This window comes from Panthera leo, chromosome B1, assembly GCF_018350215.1.
Source record: "Panthera leo isolate Ple1 chromosome B1, P.leo_Ple1_pat1.1, whole genome shotgun sequence".
Classification (NCBI taxonomy): domain Eukaryota; kingdom Metazoa; phylum Chordata; class Mammalia; order Carnivora; family Felidae; genus Panthera; species Panthera leo.
Genome location: NC_056682.1, coordinates 159,144,952 through 159,163,006, shown reverse-complemented (window position 1 = coordinate 159,163,006; position 18,055 = coordinate 159,144,952). Strand labels below are relative to the sequence as shown.

The window sequence follows — 18,055 nt, the reverse complement described above, 5'->3', positions numbered from 1 at the left end:
TGGGTTGCTTTTTGAAAGTTGAATTTAGCTTTAGGGAAGCAAATATAAACATTTGATTCAGAATTCAGATAACCAGAACATTCAGTTATCCAGATTTAGTTGCTTTGTATTCTGTAGTCATAGTCTTTTACTCCACATTTGAAATATTTAAATCAAGATATGTTAACTATAGCTTTAGAGTTGAATGTATTTTAATTTTTGGAAAATCTGATTCACATATATGTGCATTATATTCATTGAAACTCCACCCACATTCAGCAGTCATTTCTTAGATTTCAGTCCTACTAGTTCATAGGGTGTTTTAAACTTCTGTCTTTTTAAGTACTTGTTGTTTTCTTTACAGTCTCACCAAATGTAGTTTGGGCAGCAGCAACTAAAAATAAGATTGTGGTGTGGAAGGTGGCCCCACGTTTTTGTTAGTATAGGGAAAGCAGAATGGTACTAGGTTCAAACTGCAAATCAGGAGACAAGGAGCTGGGACTTGAGTCTGTTGTTTACTAACTTTGGGAGCATGGATAAGTCATTTAAATAGTTCTTTCTGATAATGATGAGAATAGTAGTACCTCATTTATGGCACAGGGTTGCTGTGAAAATTGTGAAACTTGGTTTAGGGAAGTACTTTGTAAATTAAATAAATTTAATGTTTATTTTTGAGAGAGAGTGTAAATGGAGGAGGGGCACAGAGAGGGAGACATAGAATCTGAAGCAGGCTCTAGGCTCTGGGCTGTCACCACAGAGCCTGACACAGGGCTTGAACCCACAAATGGAGAGATCATGACCTTAGCCGAAGTTTCACGCTTAACCGACTGAGCTACTCAGGCTTCCCAGGGATGCACTTTATAAATATGAGGTGACTTGTATGTGTAATCACCAATTATAAGATGGGTACATTGAGAATGACTACCTCTTTTTTTTTTTTTTTTTTTTAATTTTTTAATGTTTATTTATTTTTGAGAGAGAGTGCAAGCAGGGGAGGAGCAGAGAGAGAGAGGGAAACACAGAATCTGAAGCAGGCTCCAGGCTCTGAGCTATCAGCACAGAGCCTGATGCGGGGCTCGAACCCACAAACCGTGAGATCACGACCTGAGCCGAAGACAGACGCTTAACTGAATGAGACACCCAGGCGCCCATGACTACCCCTTTTTTAAAGTTTGTTTATTTTGAAAGAGCATGAGCAGGGGAGGGGCACAGAGAGGATTCTAAGGAGTGCTGTCAGCATGGAGCCCAACGTGGGGCTTGAAGCCATGAACTATGAGAGCATTATTTGAGCCGAAATCAAGAGTCTGATGCCTGACTGAGCCACCCAGATGCCCCAGGTTTTGCTTATTTTATTCATTAAGCCTTCAGAGTAGTTGCCTCATTTATTGCTATCCCAGGGGAAGTAGACTTTGACAGGTACTGCGGTGAAAAACATTTGTGGCAAATATGGCTACATAAAATTGCTTTAAAAGAAAGGGTCAGTGACTAGCCTCATCGTTTCCTTCGGTCCCATATCAAACTTGAGTTGGCAGAGGCAAGTCTGGTTTCAAAATGGCGGTAAAACCCCTGCCTGATCGCCTCCAGCCCCACTCTAGCCATCGCTACCAGGGGGAGGAAGGGCATGATTCACAGGAACCAGAGCAGTTGAGAAAACTGTTTATTGGTGGGTTGAGCTTTGATACTACATATGATTGTTGAAGAGAACATTTTGAAAGAATGGGGCACACTTACAGATTATATGGTTTTGGTTTCAGGGGTTTTGGTTTTGTGACTTATTTGTTGAAGAGGTGGATGCAGCAATGTGTGCTTGACCACACAAGGTTGATGGGTGTGTAGTGGAATCAAAGAGAGCTGTTTTTACAGAGGATTCTGTAAAGCTTTTGTATTAAAGAAAATACAGAAGAATACCATGAGAGACTACTTTGAAAAGTAAGATTGGCAAGATTGAAACCACAGAAGTTATGGAAGATGGGTGGAGTGGAAAAAAGGATTTGTTTTTGTAATTTTTGATGATCATGATACAGTTGATAAAATTGTTGTTCAGAAATACTACACTAATGGGCATAATTGTGAAGTGGTAAAGGCCCTTTCTAAACTAGATATACAGTCTGCTGGATTGCAGAGAGGTTCTCATGGAGGTGGATCTGGCAACTTTTTAGGTGGTGGGGGAAACTTTGGAGCTAGTGGTGACTTTGGCCATGGTGGAAACTTTGGTGGAAGAAGAGGTTCTGGTGGTGGAGATGATGGCAGCAGAGTTAGTTATAAAAGAGGTGAGGGTGACAACTATGACGGTGGTCCTGGTTATAGTCGTGGAGGAGGTTCTGGTGTTGGTGGACCAGGATATGGAAACCAAGGAGGTGGATGTGGTGGTGGTGGTGATGATGGTTACGATGAAAGAGGAAATTTCAGAGGTGGTAAATGTGGTGGTGGGAACTATAATGGTTTTGGAAATAGCAGTGGGCCGCCAAAGTAAAATTATGGGCCCACGAAACAGGGCAGTTTCAGTGGAATAAGCTTGGGCAGTCCCTGTGGTGGTGATTATGGATCTAGTGGTGGAAGTAAATGATGTGGTAGCAGAGAGTTATAAAAAAAAAAAAACTCAGAAGAAAAGGGCTACAGTTCGTAGCAGGAGAGAGAGCAAGGAGTTACCAGGAAAGCTACAGGTTACTTTGAGATATTTGTCCCAAATGCATTAGAGGAACTGTAAAAATCTGCCACAGAAGGATCAATGAGTCAGAGTGAGAAAAGTTACTACAGCTTAAACAGGAAACTTTTCTTATTTAGGACTGTCCTAGCCACAGTTTGCAAAAAGTGCAGCTATTGCTTAATGCAGGGTAGTGTCAATTAGATGTGCATTCCCACCCCGACTCCCTCTATTTTTAAAGATTTTATTTTTAAGTAATCTCTACACCCATTGTGGGGCTTGAACTCATGACCCTGAGATCAAGAGTCGCATGCTCTACTGATTGAGCCAGCCAGGCATCCCTGGATGTACATTTCTGAGGTCTTTTATCCATTATAGCTTTGTCTTTTTTGTTGTTGTTTTCTTTTTTTCTTTACATCTGGTATATTGCCCTATAAATTGTGGTAGTGGTACTAGGAATAAAAAATTAAGGAATTTTTAACTTTTCAAAAAAAAATAAAAGGAATAATTTTTCTTTGTTTCCTATATGATACTTTAATGTATGTTTTTACATGCACTACAGGTATCAACTCCATTGTGGCCATTGCATCTTACACTGGATATAATCAAGAAGACTCTGTTATCATGAATCGTTCAGCTGTAGACAGAGGCTTTTTCAGGTCAGCTATTTACAACAGTTGTCAAAACATTAATATTTTAATCAAAGTTTTTTAAAAACAAGTTTGGCTTATGTATCCAAACTTTTTGGTGGTTTTGAAGATCAGGCTAGAAGAGATTTTGATCTGACTTGACAGCAGAGAAATTTTTCTGTTAAGATATTTAATCTTTTGCTTCAATTCATGATGCTTTGTGGATATTTGGCAGACACATACTGTTGTGTGGATGCCTATATATAGTGTGAAATCATTGCCTGACTCCAGAAAACAGGAGGCCTGGTTGATGGTCATGAGTGACTGAAGACACTATTTCTTGTGTCTCAGGATTTTCAGATGTTAATATGTTGAGGCCCCCACCTCCCACACTCTTTTTTGGTAAGCAAAGACATCTTTGCATTTAGATAATGCAGAAACGTCTAAAGAAATAAAAATAAACCTGTAATCTTAGGATCCATAAATAACTATTAAAATTATAGTGTGTTTTTTTCAATCTTTTTTTTTTTATCATGCTTCAGTTATTTTATTGGCAAATAATCTCAAATGCATGGCATATGAAGATTGGTTAAAAACTGGGAATTTAGAAGATGGATTTTTTTCTGTTTAGTTTTAGAGGATAGCACTAGGATCAGAGGGTAGACGGTAGACATGATAGCCGAGTATCATAAACTTCTGATTAGAAATATTGGAGCAGATCCTGTGTGACCATCTCTGAGGGACATTATGGAAGGGATTCTTATTTCAGATAGGTTGGATTTAGTGACCTTTCTCACATATAATCCAGCCATGTTAAGATTATGGGTCAAATGCTACATGTGTGGCCCATGTAACAGCAGTTAGGACTTAACTTTGACCCTTAATACAGTTAACTCTTGTCCTAGATTCATGGTTTAAATTGTCTCCCAAATAACAATTAAGTAAAAATTATTGGTTATGTTCTAAGTCCTTTTATGAAAGGAAAGTAGAAATTACCTTTATAACCATGTGTTTTAGGTCTGTTTTCTATCGATCATATAAAGAACAGGAATCTAAAAAAGGATTTGATCAAGAAGAAGTTTTTGAGAAGCCAACCCGTGAAACATGCCAAGGTAAGTGATACTGATGTTTAAATTATGGAATTTTATTTATTTATTTTTAAAATTTTATTGTTTTTTTTAATGTTTATTTAGTTTTGAGATAGGGAGAGACAGTGGGAGTGGGGGAGGGAACAGAGAGAGGGAGACACAGAATCCGAAGCAGGCTTCAGGGTCTGAGCTGTCAGCACAAAGCCCAGTGTGGGGCTTGAACTCAAAAACTGTGAGATGATGACCTGAGCCAAAGTTGGACACTTAACTGACTGAGCCACCCAGGCGCCCCTAAATTATGGAATTTAAAGTTAGTTAACTTTACCATTGCTTTCCTGAATAATTTTTCTTTTCCCTCCCCCCAACCTCCCACCACATGAGAATATGTTTTCATGTTATTCTTAGAACTCTTATATAAGAAAATATGTGTGTTTGCTAAAAGTCTTTGCATGTAAGAGCTGGCTTGTTTTAGTTCTTCCATCCTGGTAGATCCTGCATTGAAGAGGGTATTTAGGAGATTAGAGAGGTCATATAATTTCATATAATACGCTACAGCCCCATTCTTACTTGTACTGTGAACTGTCCGTCAGTTTATGTGTTTGCATGGGAACTCCCTCTCCTCTCCACATTGTAGTGTGACTACATTTGTGTAATCACAATATTTGTGTACATTTAACAGACAAGTGAGAGGACACCTAGCACTTTTTTTTTTTTGTTTCTTCTAGAAAACTCAAACTTATTTTCTAGTTATTTTCACAGATACTTAAAAACTGTGTATGCAGTGGAATGGATGGCATGTCCCAGGGAAATGGGGCATCTCTGCCACAGTTTTGACTTCTAATGGTATTGTGTGAAGTAAAATGTGTTACATTTTTTAAATCATCTATTATTCCATTCCTGTGGGTGGTTCTGTGTAGTAATGAATTGATGTCCATCGAAGTTAAGATTTCCACAAGATGAAATTAAAAGTTTCTGTGGGAGGATGTGTGTTAGAGGGCATAGTCTTTTCTCCTTGATATTCCTTTTCATGTAAAAAAGAGATCAGAACATGGCAACACCCTTATCCAAAGTCACCCAGCAAATAGTCTGATTTTCCAGTGCTCAGTCCAGTGCTTTTTTTAAAAAAATTCATGGTGTTAAAGATTCCTGTGAACTTCCCTCTGACTTGGAAATGATTTATGTATTTGGTTTTTAATCTTTTAGAGGGATTATGTGACATTGTAAATACTTTTCTATATAGTAGTACCATTTCAGAAAATTCCTTGTCTGTTTCTTCATAGGTATGAGGCATGCCATTTATGACAAGCTGGATGATGATGGTTTGATAGCTCCTGGAGTCCGTGTGTCAGGAGATGATGTTATTATAGGCAAAACAGTCACCTTGCCTGAAAATGAAGATGAATTGGAGGGCACTAATCGACGCTATACCAAGAGAGATTGTAGCACATTTCTTAGAACTAGTGAGACGGGAATTGTGGATCAGGTTATGGTAACTCTCAATCAGGAAGGATATAAGTTTTGTAAAATAAGGGTGAGTATAGCTTTGTCATACTTGTATGTTTATGAAGAGCTGTTTATAAAAAGTAAACCAGTTTGAACTAACCTCTTTTTGTATGAATTCAGGTCCGCTCTGTTAGAATTCCACAGATTGGAGACAAATTTGCTAGTCGACATGGTCAAAAGGGTACTTGTGGTATTCAGTATAGACAAGAGGTGGGTGTCTTTTATCTCCCTCACCCCCACCCAAAGTTCTGTTTAACATTTTATTAAAATTTGCTTTAATTTAAAAGTATAAAGGTGATAAAGCCTTGACTTTTTAGTGTTGAATAAGTATATGAAGATACCATGTTGAGCACAATTGTGGACGTAGAAAACTTCAAGGGTGGGGGCCAGTTCTAGTTTTGTAGCTAAGAGAGTTAAGTTTGTCTCCTTTTAAAAATTCCTTTGTAGGATATGCCTTTCACCTGTGAAGGTATCACCCCTGATATCATCATAAATCCCCATGCCATCCCCTCTCGTATGACTATTGGTCACTTGATTGAATGTCTTCAAGGGAAGGTAAGAGATTTTCTTTAAAAATATATACTCCAAACTAATGTTTCTTCCAAAATGATGATATGTGATTTCTGTCATATTTGAGTTTGGGGTTCTTTGTTGGAAAAAGCTAGTATGATACTTATTTTCCTGCTTTTAAATTGGTTATGATTTTTTTTCCCCCCTGGCAAAAATTTGTGAAGTTTTGGTTACGTCAGAATTTTTGTAAAATTTACTACATCCAACCTCTACATACATACATGGTTATTATCCTTTAGACTGGTTCTTTTCTATAGATGAAGAGTTAATTCATTGGTGGTTAGTTCAGTATGCACTTAATAATTTTATAGCTATATTACTAGCTATAAAGTTTTCTAATTTTAAGTATTTTGTTAAGGTGGAATGGCTAATCCTAACCCTAACCCTAACATGTGTGGCTTGGTTTTAGGGCATTAAAATGTCATTTTCTTGGAGCCATAGGTGGGAGTCTCATTCTTTTTGTGTCTGGTCTCAGGGATAGCTTCCTTTTTGAAGGCTTATAATGGAATTAGTTTAATCTTTTTGGTAGATTAGTTTGTTATAAATACTATTTCATGTAAGATATTAACAAAATGAAACTTACAGTATTACAGCTTTATATAACATAGATTTTTAAGTTCAAAATCTTACCTGTATAGAAAGGATTTAAATTGAATATATTTTTATTAATGAAAGTCTCCTTCTAAGAGGAGACTAAAGGATGCAGCCTTTTAAAGACTTTTTTTTTTTAAAGGTATCAGCTAACAAAGGTGAAATTGGTGATGCCACTCCATTTAATGATGCTGTTAATGTGCAGAAGATTTCTAATCTATTATCTGATTATGGCTACCATCTCAGAGGAAATGAGGTACGTTTGCTCTTTAGTAGTTATGTCTGTTCTGTTTTGTATGTGTGTACTTTCATTCTTAAAAAAGATCAACCCTTTTATTGAAGTATGACACATACTTTATATACACAAATCATTAATGTGCAGCTTGATGAATTTATTTTACACAAAGTGAACACACCTTGTGTGACTGGCACCCAGATCTCAAAAAGAAAATTACCAGTACCCTTTTAGTCCTAGATACCCCCTCATGTCTCCTTCCAGTTTCTACTACCTTCCCACCCAACCCCAAGGTAAACATTCTCTTGACTTTTTATTAGTTTTGTCTTTTGATCTTCGTATAAATGAAATCATACAGTATGTGCATGTATATTTAGTATTTTAAGTCTGTACTTCAAAATTTGTTTCAGGTCCTGTACAATGGGTTCACTGGTCGAAAAATCACATCACAAATTTTTATTGGTCCTACATATTACCAGCGTTTGAAGCATATGGTGGATGATAAGATTCATTCTCGTGCCAGGGGACCTATTCAGATCCTTAATAGACAGCCCATGGAGGGTAGATCTCGGTAAGAGAGCTGCATCACCATCATTGTTATTATTCATTTATTTAAAAAAAATGTTTATTTTTAAGAGTGGGGTTGGGGGGAGAGAGACAGAGAGGGGGGTTGGGACAGAGAGAGAGAGAGACCGTGAACCCAAGCAGGCCTTGTATGAGGGGCTTGAACTGGTGAATGGTGAGATCGTGACCTGATCCAAAATCAAGAGTCAGATGCTTAACCAACTGAGCCACCCAGGCTCTCCCATCGTTATTATTTTTTAAAAAATTATTTTGAGAGAGAGAGTGCAAGTTGGGGAGGGGCAGAGAGAGGGAGAATCTCAAGCAGACTCCGCACTGTCAGGGCAGAGCCCGTGCTGTCAACGCAGAGCCGGATGCAGGGCTTGAGTATTAATTAGCCTTTTTAAATGAAAACTGTCACTTACAAACATAGACACAATGGTATAATGAAACCCCCATGTGCCTGTCCCTCCACTTCCATAATTAACAATGGGACTTGTTACGTTCATCTCCCCATTCCTACCAACTCCTGATTATTTTTAAGCAAAGTCCAGATACCAATTTTTTCTGTAAATGTAGTTTAGCATAGATTTACAAAAGAGTGGTTCTCAAATTTCTTGGTTCCAGGACCTCAAAGAACTTTTAAGTTGTATTTATTGATGTTAATCATGTTAGAAGTTAAACTAAGACTTAGAATATTAATTTATTAAAAAATAACACTTAATAAGCCCACTACATATTAACAGATAACATTTAAAATTTTTTTAATTTTTTAAGTATTTGAGAGAAAGAGCATTCACATTTGCACATGTGCATGTAGGGGAAGGGCAGAGAGAGGCAGAGAGAATCCTAAGCAGGTTTCATGCTGTTAGTGCAGAGCCTGACATGAGGCTCAGTCTCACGAACCGTGAGATCATGACCTGAGCGGATATCAAAGGTCAGATGCTCAACCAATTGAGCCACCCAGGTGCCCCCAACAAATAACGTTTTTGTTTTTGTTTTTTTTAACATTTATTTATTTTTGAGACAGAGAGAGAGCATGAACAGGGGAGGGTCAGAGAAAGAGGGAGACACAGAATCTGAAACAGGCTCCAGGCTCTGAGCCGTCAGCACAGAGCCCGACGCGGGGCTCGAACCCACGGACCGCGAGATCATGACCTGAGCCGAAGTCGGCCGCTTAACCGACTGAGCCACCCAGGCGCCCCACAAATAACGTTTTTAATGGAAAATATATTTTCCAAATAAATTTAGTAATGAGTGACATTGGTTTACCTTTCTGCAAATCTTTTTAATGAGCTGATTTGCTAGAAGACAGCAGGATTCTTCTGTCTGCTTCTGCATTCAGTCCACTGCAGTATTTTATTTTTTATATTTAAGTATACAAGGAAAATCCTACTTCCCATAGATACGTGGTTGGAAAAGGGAGGAATATTTTAATAACATTTTCAGGTGACTTTGTATATTATGTTTTGATGCTACACCAAAATGAAAAGTTGTAGTTTCTTAAAGGCTAGTTGTAATGTAGAAGCCAACTCAGTGAATCTTTTGTATTCATTATATTAAAATCCACTGGCTTGTCTTGCACTTTGAGTGTATCTTTCACACGTGTAATTTTGTAGCACCATAACTGGCTGTTTGGAAAATACTGGCTCATGTTGACATATTTATCCAAAAATAGTTCACATTTGGGGCGCCTGGGTGGCGCAGTCGGTTAAGCGTCCGACTTCAGCCAGGTCACGATCTCACGGTCCGTGAGTTCGAGCCCCGCGTCAGGCTCTGGGCTGATGGCTCAGAGCCTGGAGCCTGTTTCCGATTCTGTGTCTCCCTCTCTCTGTCCCTCCCCCGTTCATGCTCTGTCTCTCTCTGTCCCAAAAATAAATAAACGTTGAAAAAAAAAAAAAAAAAAAATTAAAAAAAAAAAAAAAAACAAAAAAAAAAACAAAAATAGTTCACATTTGTAGTGGCTTCACCAGTGTTATCAGAAGTCTTTTATTGGGACACTATTAAAGCCATAATGTTGAATAGAGGTTTTCTAAAATTCTAATTTTTGACTGAAAGATCAAAAGGTTAATCATTTTGAACAGATATTTAAAATTATTTTCCTTTAAGTGAAAGGCATATTACTTTGTTCATTTTTCTAAAAATGTCTGCCAAATAGTTGGTGTTCTCAGTGTTGAATTAATATAATTGCTGTCAGCTCTTTTTTCAAGATATACTCCCTTGGGAAAAGTGATTAGCTCAGAATCGTGCCAGTATTTTTCTTCAAGCATCCTCCATATAGAAGTGCTTTAGAACTTACCATTAGGTCATAGAATATTAAAAATGTGTATTCTCAGGAGTCAAGGTTTAGTAAAACTCTAGCTTCATTAATGACATTCTTAAGTAAAACTGGCTTTTCCCTCCTCCCTTCACAGTGGAGAGCATGACTACTGCTAGTACGTTTGGTTCCACTGCCTGGACTTGTGTTCAGCAGTTTTACTCTGTTTCTTTTGCAGCCATCTCAGTGCAAATGTCAACACAGTGAAAGAAGTAAATATGCTGTATTATAAAAATAGTTTTCACCCTCACTGGGTCCACAGGCCACACCCAGACAACTTCTACTTGAAAAGATTAGAACACTAACCTAATCGCAGTATTTAGTTGACTCTTGAACAACACAGGTTTGAACTGTGCAGGCCTACTTATGCACGGATTTTGATGCAGTACTATAAATACTTTAACATTTTTTTCTTCTAGGTTTATTATAAGAATACATATGTAAAATATGTGCTAATTGTTATTCGTAAGTCTTTGTCAGCAGGTTATTAGTAAAGTTTTTGGAGAATCAAAAGTTCTATTTGACTATGATTTTTGACTATGGGGGGGAATCAGTGCCCCATACTCAGATGTTGTTCAAGGGTCACCTCTACCTCAATATTCAGTGTCCAGTGTTCAAATTTTCCTGATTGAATAATTTTTAAAAAGGTTTGTTGATTTTAATCAGGAGAGAAGTCCGTGCTTTGCAGTTGATTGATCTAAAAAAAAATTTTTTTTAATGCTTACTTTTGAGAGAGAGAGACACAGAATCCTAAGCAGGCTTCAGTGTCCACGCTGTCAGCCCAGAGCCCGATGTGGGACTCGAACCCACAAACCGTGGGATCATTGACCTGAGCCAAAGTCGGTCACTTAACTGACTGAGCCACCCACGTGCCCCTAAAGCTTTTTTTTTTTTTTTTAAGTCTATAGATTGTCTTCCAGCTTTTTTTCCTTGCAGTTTATTTGTTGAAGCAATTGGATTATTTGTCCTGGAGTGTTTTCTCACACGCTGGATTTTGCTGATTCCATTCTTGGGCTGTATATTCCTGTTTTTCTTGTAAACTGCTAATTAGATCTTGAGCTTTGATGATATGAAGGGTTGCATTCTTGTGCAGTAATACTGTATAGGTGGTATTGTAGATTTCTAGTATCTGGTTGTCTCTTAGTGATTTTAGCAGTTATTAATGATTGAAGCCCTTAATTTTATTTTGTCACTTAATAGTTGGAATAGTTCTGTAGAGAGAAATCTTGTTTCAACTGGTTACCTGGTGACATAGTTCCTAAAGGCATGATAAATACTTCATTCTTTATCAGTTTTCAAAATAATGAGTTGTCTTTCATCCTCCGAAGTTGACCGATAAATTTTTTTTTTGGTAATATTAGAAAATCATTGGTTTTATGTATTTTGTATATTAGGAGTGTTAGGGAAACTGTCACCATCCACTTTTTGGCCATTTGAACAATGTATTTCATTTTACTTCCATATTGGGGAAACCTGTGATCATTCACCTCTTCTTTCCATTAGTTTTGCCAACGTACATTTATCATTTCAGGCTTGATTGCCTGGGAGACTCATTCATGGAGAAACGGATTTGGAAAGTCAAGGTGGTGGTAGTAATAGAAAATAAGTACAAAATAATCTGTTGTTTGTTCCTTAACAGTGATGGTGGCCTGCGTTTTGGAGAAATGGAACGAGATTGTCAGATCGCCCATGGAGCAGCCCAGTTTTTAAGGGAAAGATTGTTTGAGGCATCAGATCCCTATCAGGTTCATGTTTGCAATCTTTGTGGAATAATGGCAATTGCTAACACGAGGACCCATACATATGAATGTCGGGGCTGTCGCAATAAAACTCAGGTGTGTAGACCTTACGGGCAGTTGATACTTTGTCTAGGATATAACCATGTTGGTCTAATCATCCAGGCAGGTTCAGTGTGGTGGAACAGATTGACATTTTCACAATTTTGATTAATACTTCCATAAGTTTTAAGTGAGAAAAAGAGAAAAACCAGTATATCATCTTTGGAAATGACTTGTACAAGGAATTTTAAACATTTTAAATTAAGGAGTTTTTTAAAAAAAAAAAAAACCTTTTGAGAAGGGCAAATATAAATATGTCTGACAGAAAGGCTGAGATACCAAAGCTGCTCAGGAGAAAACCATGAAAAAGCCAAGGCAGCAGGAGGAATGCTACCAGCCTACTCCCTTATTTATCATCTACACTACCAAGTCCTTACAATTTTTTCTGGGGTAGGTAAATGGGGTCACTTCAAATATAGTTTTGCTAATTACCTTTTTTTCTCTCCCCCAGATTTCTTTGGTGAGAATGCCTTATGCGTGCAAACTGCTGTTTCAGGAACTTATGTCTATGAGTATTGCGCCTCGAATGATGAGCGTCTAAGCTGTTTTAAAGAAGCCTCAAGATGCTTGTAAATACTTGTTTTTATAATATGGCCTAAAACAAAAAAAAAACCCAATGTACTGCATTGTGAGAGAAAGCATTTTATTGATTTTAATTACATGCATGCTTTTCTTCTGTAAATAGACAATAAATTTTTGTAGATAGTCTTGATGTGTTACCTTTATTTTGGATTTTCCTCTATGTAAAACCAGTGAATATAACTAAGCGTTAGTGGGTTGAATGAAAAGAAACTGGTTATTAGGCAAGCACTGGTTATTACAGCAAGTATCCAGGACTGCTGTTAGTGATGCAGACTAATATATTCTGCAGGTTTATAGGTCAGCACCTTCACCTATTCGAAAAAAGAAAAAGATGAAAATTAGAAAGTCAACCACATCCATATCTGTAATTTTCAGGTACTTTAGTGTTTTCCATATATGTGAGGATAAAGGATATATAACTATAAATGATACGGTGGCGTGCTCTTTGGAATTTGGGCTGTGATTTTTGTTGTACCGGTCTATGCATAAGAGATGGGCCTTATTACAGAAGTGGAAGAGTTCGTTTCACAAATGAGCAAGTGGAGAGCTAGAGAGGCTTTCATTCAAAATTTCAGTGGAGGATTAGTGGCAGAGCTATCACCTCGCTTTACACATCTTGGCCAAAGAGAATTCTGGCCAAACACATGCTCACTTGATACTTCCTCCTTCCATACCACAGGTGAGTGATCTGCACGGTGGGACAGATGCTGATGAATTTGTTATTTTTGGTTTAAGAGAAAGCCAGTTCGGACATCAGTCCACTAGAACTATAGAAATGTAAAGTAGCACCGCTCTGACGCCACCAGGATATTGATGGTGAAGTGGAGAGAGGCAGCTAGAGCTGGGTACTTGTCAGTATACTTCCTCTTCTGGCTTTTTCTTATAAAAATCTCAAAGTGAAGAACCAGAATTGCCCACAATCGTTTACTTTTAAATGGAAGTTTAACGTAATAGTCACAACACCAAGGAAAAAAATGCCACATGGATAGAAAGTTATGGGAAATAGAAGTGATTCCCTTCAAATTTGAGTTTTAACTCTTCCATGTAAGATAAGGCGAAGCACCTAAGTCCTAACAGTAGTGTTCCATAGGCATCCAGATGTTGTTTTACAGCCATGTGCTCTACATTTTGGTAGCATGCTTTTGTGGATAATGAACATACAAATTTCGGTAAGAGCTGTCTCTGATGTTTTCGTTCTTGGTTCTGTTATTAAACAAAAGCATTAGCCCTTTTTAAAGGGCCTTGGTTCTCTTTTTTTTAAACAAAAGCACGAGTTCTTTTTAAATGGTTGTAAGATTTGTTACTTACCTTTTCTCACTGGTATTTCATGTAAGGCATCAACCACTGTAATTTTTGCCGATGCTGAAGCCTGTCCTTGGGAATTGGATGCATGGCACTCATATTCTCCAGCATCTTCCTTACTGAGAGGAGATACCTGTGAAAGAGAAAGGATGTTTAGTTCCTCTGTGGCAGTCCTCTCTTTTCCCAGTGGCTTCAGCTCATTCTTTCTTAGGATGAATAGTAAAGAGACTGCTAGAAATAGCACCAATACTGTGCTGGGGGACCCAGCTGCTCTTTGTGTTCTGCTAGGAGGATTCACGCTCTGAGGGCACACCGTGGACAACTTCTGATCACCCTGCAGAGGTAAAGAGCTGTCCAACAGGTACACATACTAGTTTGAGGAAGACCTTGACAGAGTATAGAAGTTCTGTCTAGCAGTATCACACGTCAAGTAAAGTTAATAATTGATTAACTAATGCTCGGGCCATTTAGTTTCCTGTGAGGATTTTGCTTTGAATTTCTTTCTTTCTTCTTTTTTTTTTAAAGTAAGCTCTAGCCCACCGTGGGGCTTGAACTCACAACCCGGAGATCAAGAGTCACATACTCTACTGACTCAGCCAGTCAGGCGCCCCTGCTTTGAATTCTTAAGAGAAAAAATTAGTTCTCATTTATTTGTTGGTTATTTCCAAAACATTCAAACAACCTCAACTCTTTTTTTTTTTTTTTTTAGTTACCTCTGAAAGAGGAATAGCAGGCTCCTAGTAGGGCCATTGCAAAGACGGTGGCAGGGCAAATTCTTTCAGCCCGGGCAGGACATCTGGCACCTTTGCCAGGTTTGCAGTGTCTAATCCTAAGAATGAAATCCTTGCCAGTTCTTTGTACTCACCAGCACCCAGCCAGTGACTTCATGCTTTTCTGGGCCACCCCGCGTCTGAATAGCCAGGTTGTCCCGGTCACCAGGCAAGAGTTCTGTCCTTTGAACTCCATAGTTACCCCTTTTTACCTGCAAAAACAAAAGGAAATACTGTTGGGCTTTCTGCATTGATTTATCAGCTTGGAACATGATCAACATTCTTAGAATTGTATAGGGCATACCTCAGACTTTCTAACTGGATTAAACCCAGCAATTTCCATATTACCCTTTCCTTAATACTTACATATAGATCTTCTTTTATTTCCTCCTGTAAGTTTCCCTCTAAGTTTATATGTTATATTTTTTAATGTTTATTTTTGGGGAGAGACAGAGCGTGAGCGGGGGAGGGGCAGAGAGAGAGGGAGACATAGAATCTGAAGCAGGCTCCAGACTCTGAGCTGTCAAGACCAGAGCCCCGATGTAGGGCTAGAATTTGGGAACAGTGAGATCATGACCTGAGCCAAGATGGCCATTTGACTGAGCCATCTGGTGCCCCTTTGTATTTTAAATTATTTTTCTGCATGCTTGGGGGAACACACACCGTCATACTTTCCTGCCACTGGCTACCATCATTCACTCATGCCCTCGTAAACTCTGTTTTTCTTTGCTGAGTTTTTTCTTGCTTGCCACACCATGTTTGACAAACTGTGTCACCAAGTGCTAGGTCTGATTCTTGGGACCTTATACAAGAGCCCAGGTCCTGCAACCACTACAGAAATGGAAAATCAGTCGAGTCCAAAGCCAATATCATTCCTTTTGTTCTGAGGGCCAAGGGTTCACCAAATGGTTTACTAAAGACCTGACAAAAGCTGCCTACCCCCGTGTGTGTCATGGTGAGAACAGGGATGGGTTAAGAAGACATGCACCTTGGTTTGAGGGCAATAATGAACACTGTCCTAATTTTCGCCCTCCTGAACTGTGTTCATTATATAAACTCTGAAAAATACATAAAAATATACGGAAAAGTAAAATTTACTTATAACCCTTCTGTGCATATAGATTTAGCATAAATTTGGAGAAGTGGAATTGCTTGAGTCACAGAATACAAATATTTTAAGGTGTATGATAATGATGGGTTTAAAAAAATCACACAGATACATGAAGTAATGTTTGTTTATTCCATCCCAGGCCACCTTTAAGAGCTAGCTTGATGTTACTACCTCTAATTAGAAAAAAGGATCTACAATTTCACGTAGCTTTCATTTTTTTCTTTTATAATTAAGCAAATTCTAAGCCAAAAAAGACCACCTTACAGTACGAACCCTCCACATTAGTGCCGCTGTTCTGCGTGATCCCACGCTTACCACGTGCTGTCACTCTGGTCTTGACTTCAAACCTACTCTTTTTCTGTGGTGTGACACCAGGGCCAGGGCTCTGAAAACCACGAGGGACCTAGGCCAACTCCTACTCTAAAAAGTATCTAGCATTACTGATTCGGAATGCCTGGATTTTGCTCGTTTGCTTTTCCCCCCCTTGGATTTCCCCATATTGCGACTCTTAGAGAAAACCAGGTAGCTTAGTGTTTTTCGCATATAAGTGCTAGAAAGACAAAACAGATGAACAGGCATCTTTTTTCCTTCCGTTTCTCAACTAGCTGGCAAAACAGTTCATGCTAGTGCAGATTTTTTTGTTTTTGTGCAGATTTTGAAATATTTAAAAATTGCTTTAATAATGGTGTAAGTATTAATTTGATTTAATGGCCAAAGTAATAGATCTCTGGTCTTTACTGAATTTTAGGATTCTTTAAGAGCTTTGTGTGTGACCAAAGCAAAAAAACACTACTGCCTGAATTACTGAATCTCCACAACTAACCTGTTGGTCCTCAAAGTATGTCACTCTTAGGGAGAGTGTTCTGTGAGGAAACCTGGTTCACTATGTACAGAGAAATTGTTCTTGTTAAGTATTGGATTAGAAAATGAATGTTTAACGGAACTCATATTTTAATATATTGTAAAAAGGTACATACCACATAGAAAACCTGTAGAAATGTCAAGAATTACTACATAGTGAATTTTTTATATGGCATACTCCCCTGCTCCCTTATGTAAGGGGAGTTCACTGATAAATGTGTTCTCTAATTTGGGGGGAAAAAATATGCAGGCTGAAAAAAGTGGCTTCTAAAACAATTCTACAGATTTACAATAGGCTGTAAGTGCTTCAGAGTTTGACCCTTAGAAATCTAGGCAGAAAAACCTGGCTAGCAGTCACTGCTCACCATAAAGGGTCAGCTAGGAGAAAATCAGGAAGACCCAGGAAGTCCTTTCAGCGCTCTCTGCTTGGATTTTAGCTGTAACAACGTCTTCCTGAATCCTATTGCAGATAAGCAATTAATAATAAAAAAGTGCCAATGACTTTGGAAGTAGGGTGGATTAGTCTGATTCTTACAGGTTAATACATTTTGAAGCTTCACTGAATGGGAACCATTCAGTGAACCATTAAAGGACATTTATGCAGTACGGAACATATTTGCTGTGCCTTTTTGGTAAAGTTTCTGAAGAGGTTTATGATGAAATAAATACATGTCTGTTGAAACTTTCAGATCTCCAGCCACTGTAACCCATCAAAGACAAAATGTCTAGGAAAAAAATATTTGTAATATGTGAGAAAGTTGGTCATTATCTCTCATGTACAAAAAGCCACAGACTAATAATAACAACCCAACAGAAAAATGGGTAAAGGGGGGGGGGGGGGCGCCTGGATGGCTCAGTTGATTAAGTGATGGACTTCAGCTCAGGCCATGATCTCACAGTTTGTGAGTCTGACCCGCACATCAGGCTCTGTGCTAACAGCATAGAGCATGCTTTGGATCCTCTATCCCCCACTCCCCTGCCCCTCCCCCGCTCACCCTCACACTCTCAAAAATAAAAAAATGGGTAAAGGATATTTGAACAGGCAATTCATATAAAACACAAACATGAAAATATTCTCTTCAAAGTATGTAAAGACCTTATATATAAAATATATAAAGACCAAAAAGCAATGCAATTAAAACTGGGCAGAAGACATGACCAGACATTTCTCTAAAAAAGACATCCAGATGGCCAACAGACACATGAAAATGTGCTCAACATCACTCATAAGGGAGATGCAAATCAAAACCACAATGATACCACTTCACACCTGTCAGAATGGCTAAAATCAAAACAGCAAGAAACAATAAGTGTTGACGAGGATGTGGAGAAAAAGGAATACTCATGCACTGTTGGTGGGAACACAAACTGGTGCAGCCACTATGGAAAACAGGATGGAAGTTCCTCAAAAAGTTAAAAATAGAACTACCCTATGATCCAGTAATTGCACTGATTATTAACCCCAAAAATACAG

The 18,055-nt window shown here is 38.3% G+C and overlaps 2 protein-coding genes and 1 pseudogene across 2 annotated transcripts in view; 2 read left to right on the top strand and 1 right to left on the bottom strand.

Moving 5' to 3' along the window:
- The window catches only part of POLR2B (RNA polymerase II subunit B), a 41,700-nt gene extending 29,037 nt beyond the window's left edge, over positions 1–12,663 (top strand). The window contains exons 17-25 of the mRNA XM_042936280.1: positions 3,186–3,282; positions 4,270–4,364; positions 5,621–5,871; positions 5,964–6,053; positions 6,291–6,398; positions 7,147–7,260; positions 7,650–7,810; positions 11,757–11,952; positions 12,407–12,663. Of these exons, the coding sequence (XP_042792214.1) occupies positions 3,186–3,282; positions 4,270–4,364; positions 5,621–5,871; positions 5,964–6,053; positions 6,291–6,398; positions 7,147–7,260; positions 7,650–7,810; positions 11,757–11,952; positions 12,407–12,496 (1,202 nt within the window). The 3' untranslated portion in view covers positions 12,497–12,663. The remainder of the gene's footprint in view (positions 1–3,185; positions 3,283–4,269; positions 4,365–5,620; positions 5,872–5,963; positions 6,054–6,290; positions 6,399–7,146; positions 7,261–7,649; positions 7,811–11,756; positions 11,953–12,406) is intronic.
- LOC122218201 lies at positions 1,382–2,839 on the top strand (annotated as a pseudogene).
- The window catches only part of IGFBP7 (insulin like growth factor binding protein 7), a 72,918-nt gene continuing 67,444 nt past the window's right edge, over positions 12,582–18,055 (bottom strand). Inside the window, exons 3-5 of the mRNA XM_042936292.1 lie at positions 14,705–14,821; positions 13,846–13,972; positions 12,582–12,848 (exon numbers count right to left, since the gene is read on the bottom strand). Coding sequence (XP_042792226.1) covers positions 12,829–12,848; positions 13,846–13,972; positions 14,705–14,821 — 264 coding nt within the window. The 3' untranslated portion in view covers positions 12,582–12,828. The remainder of the gene's footprint in view (positions 12,849–13,845; positions 13,973–14,704; positions 14,822–18,055) is intronic.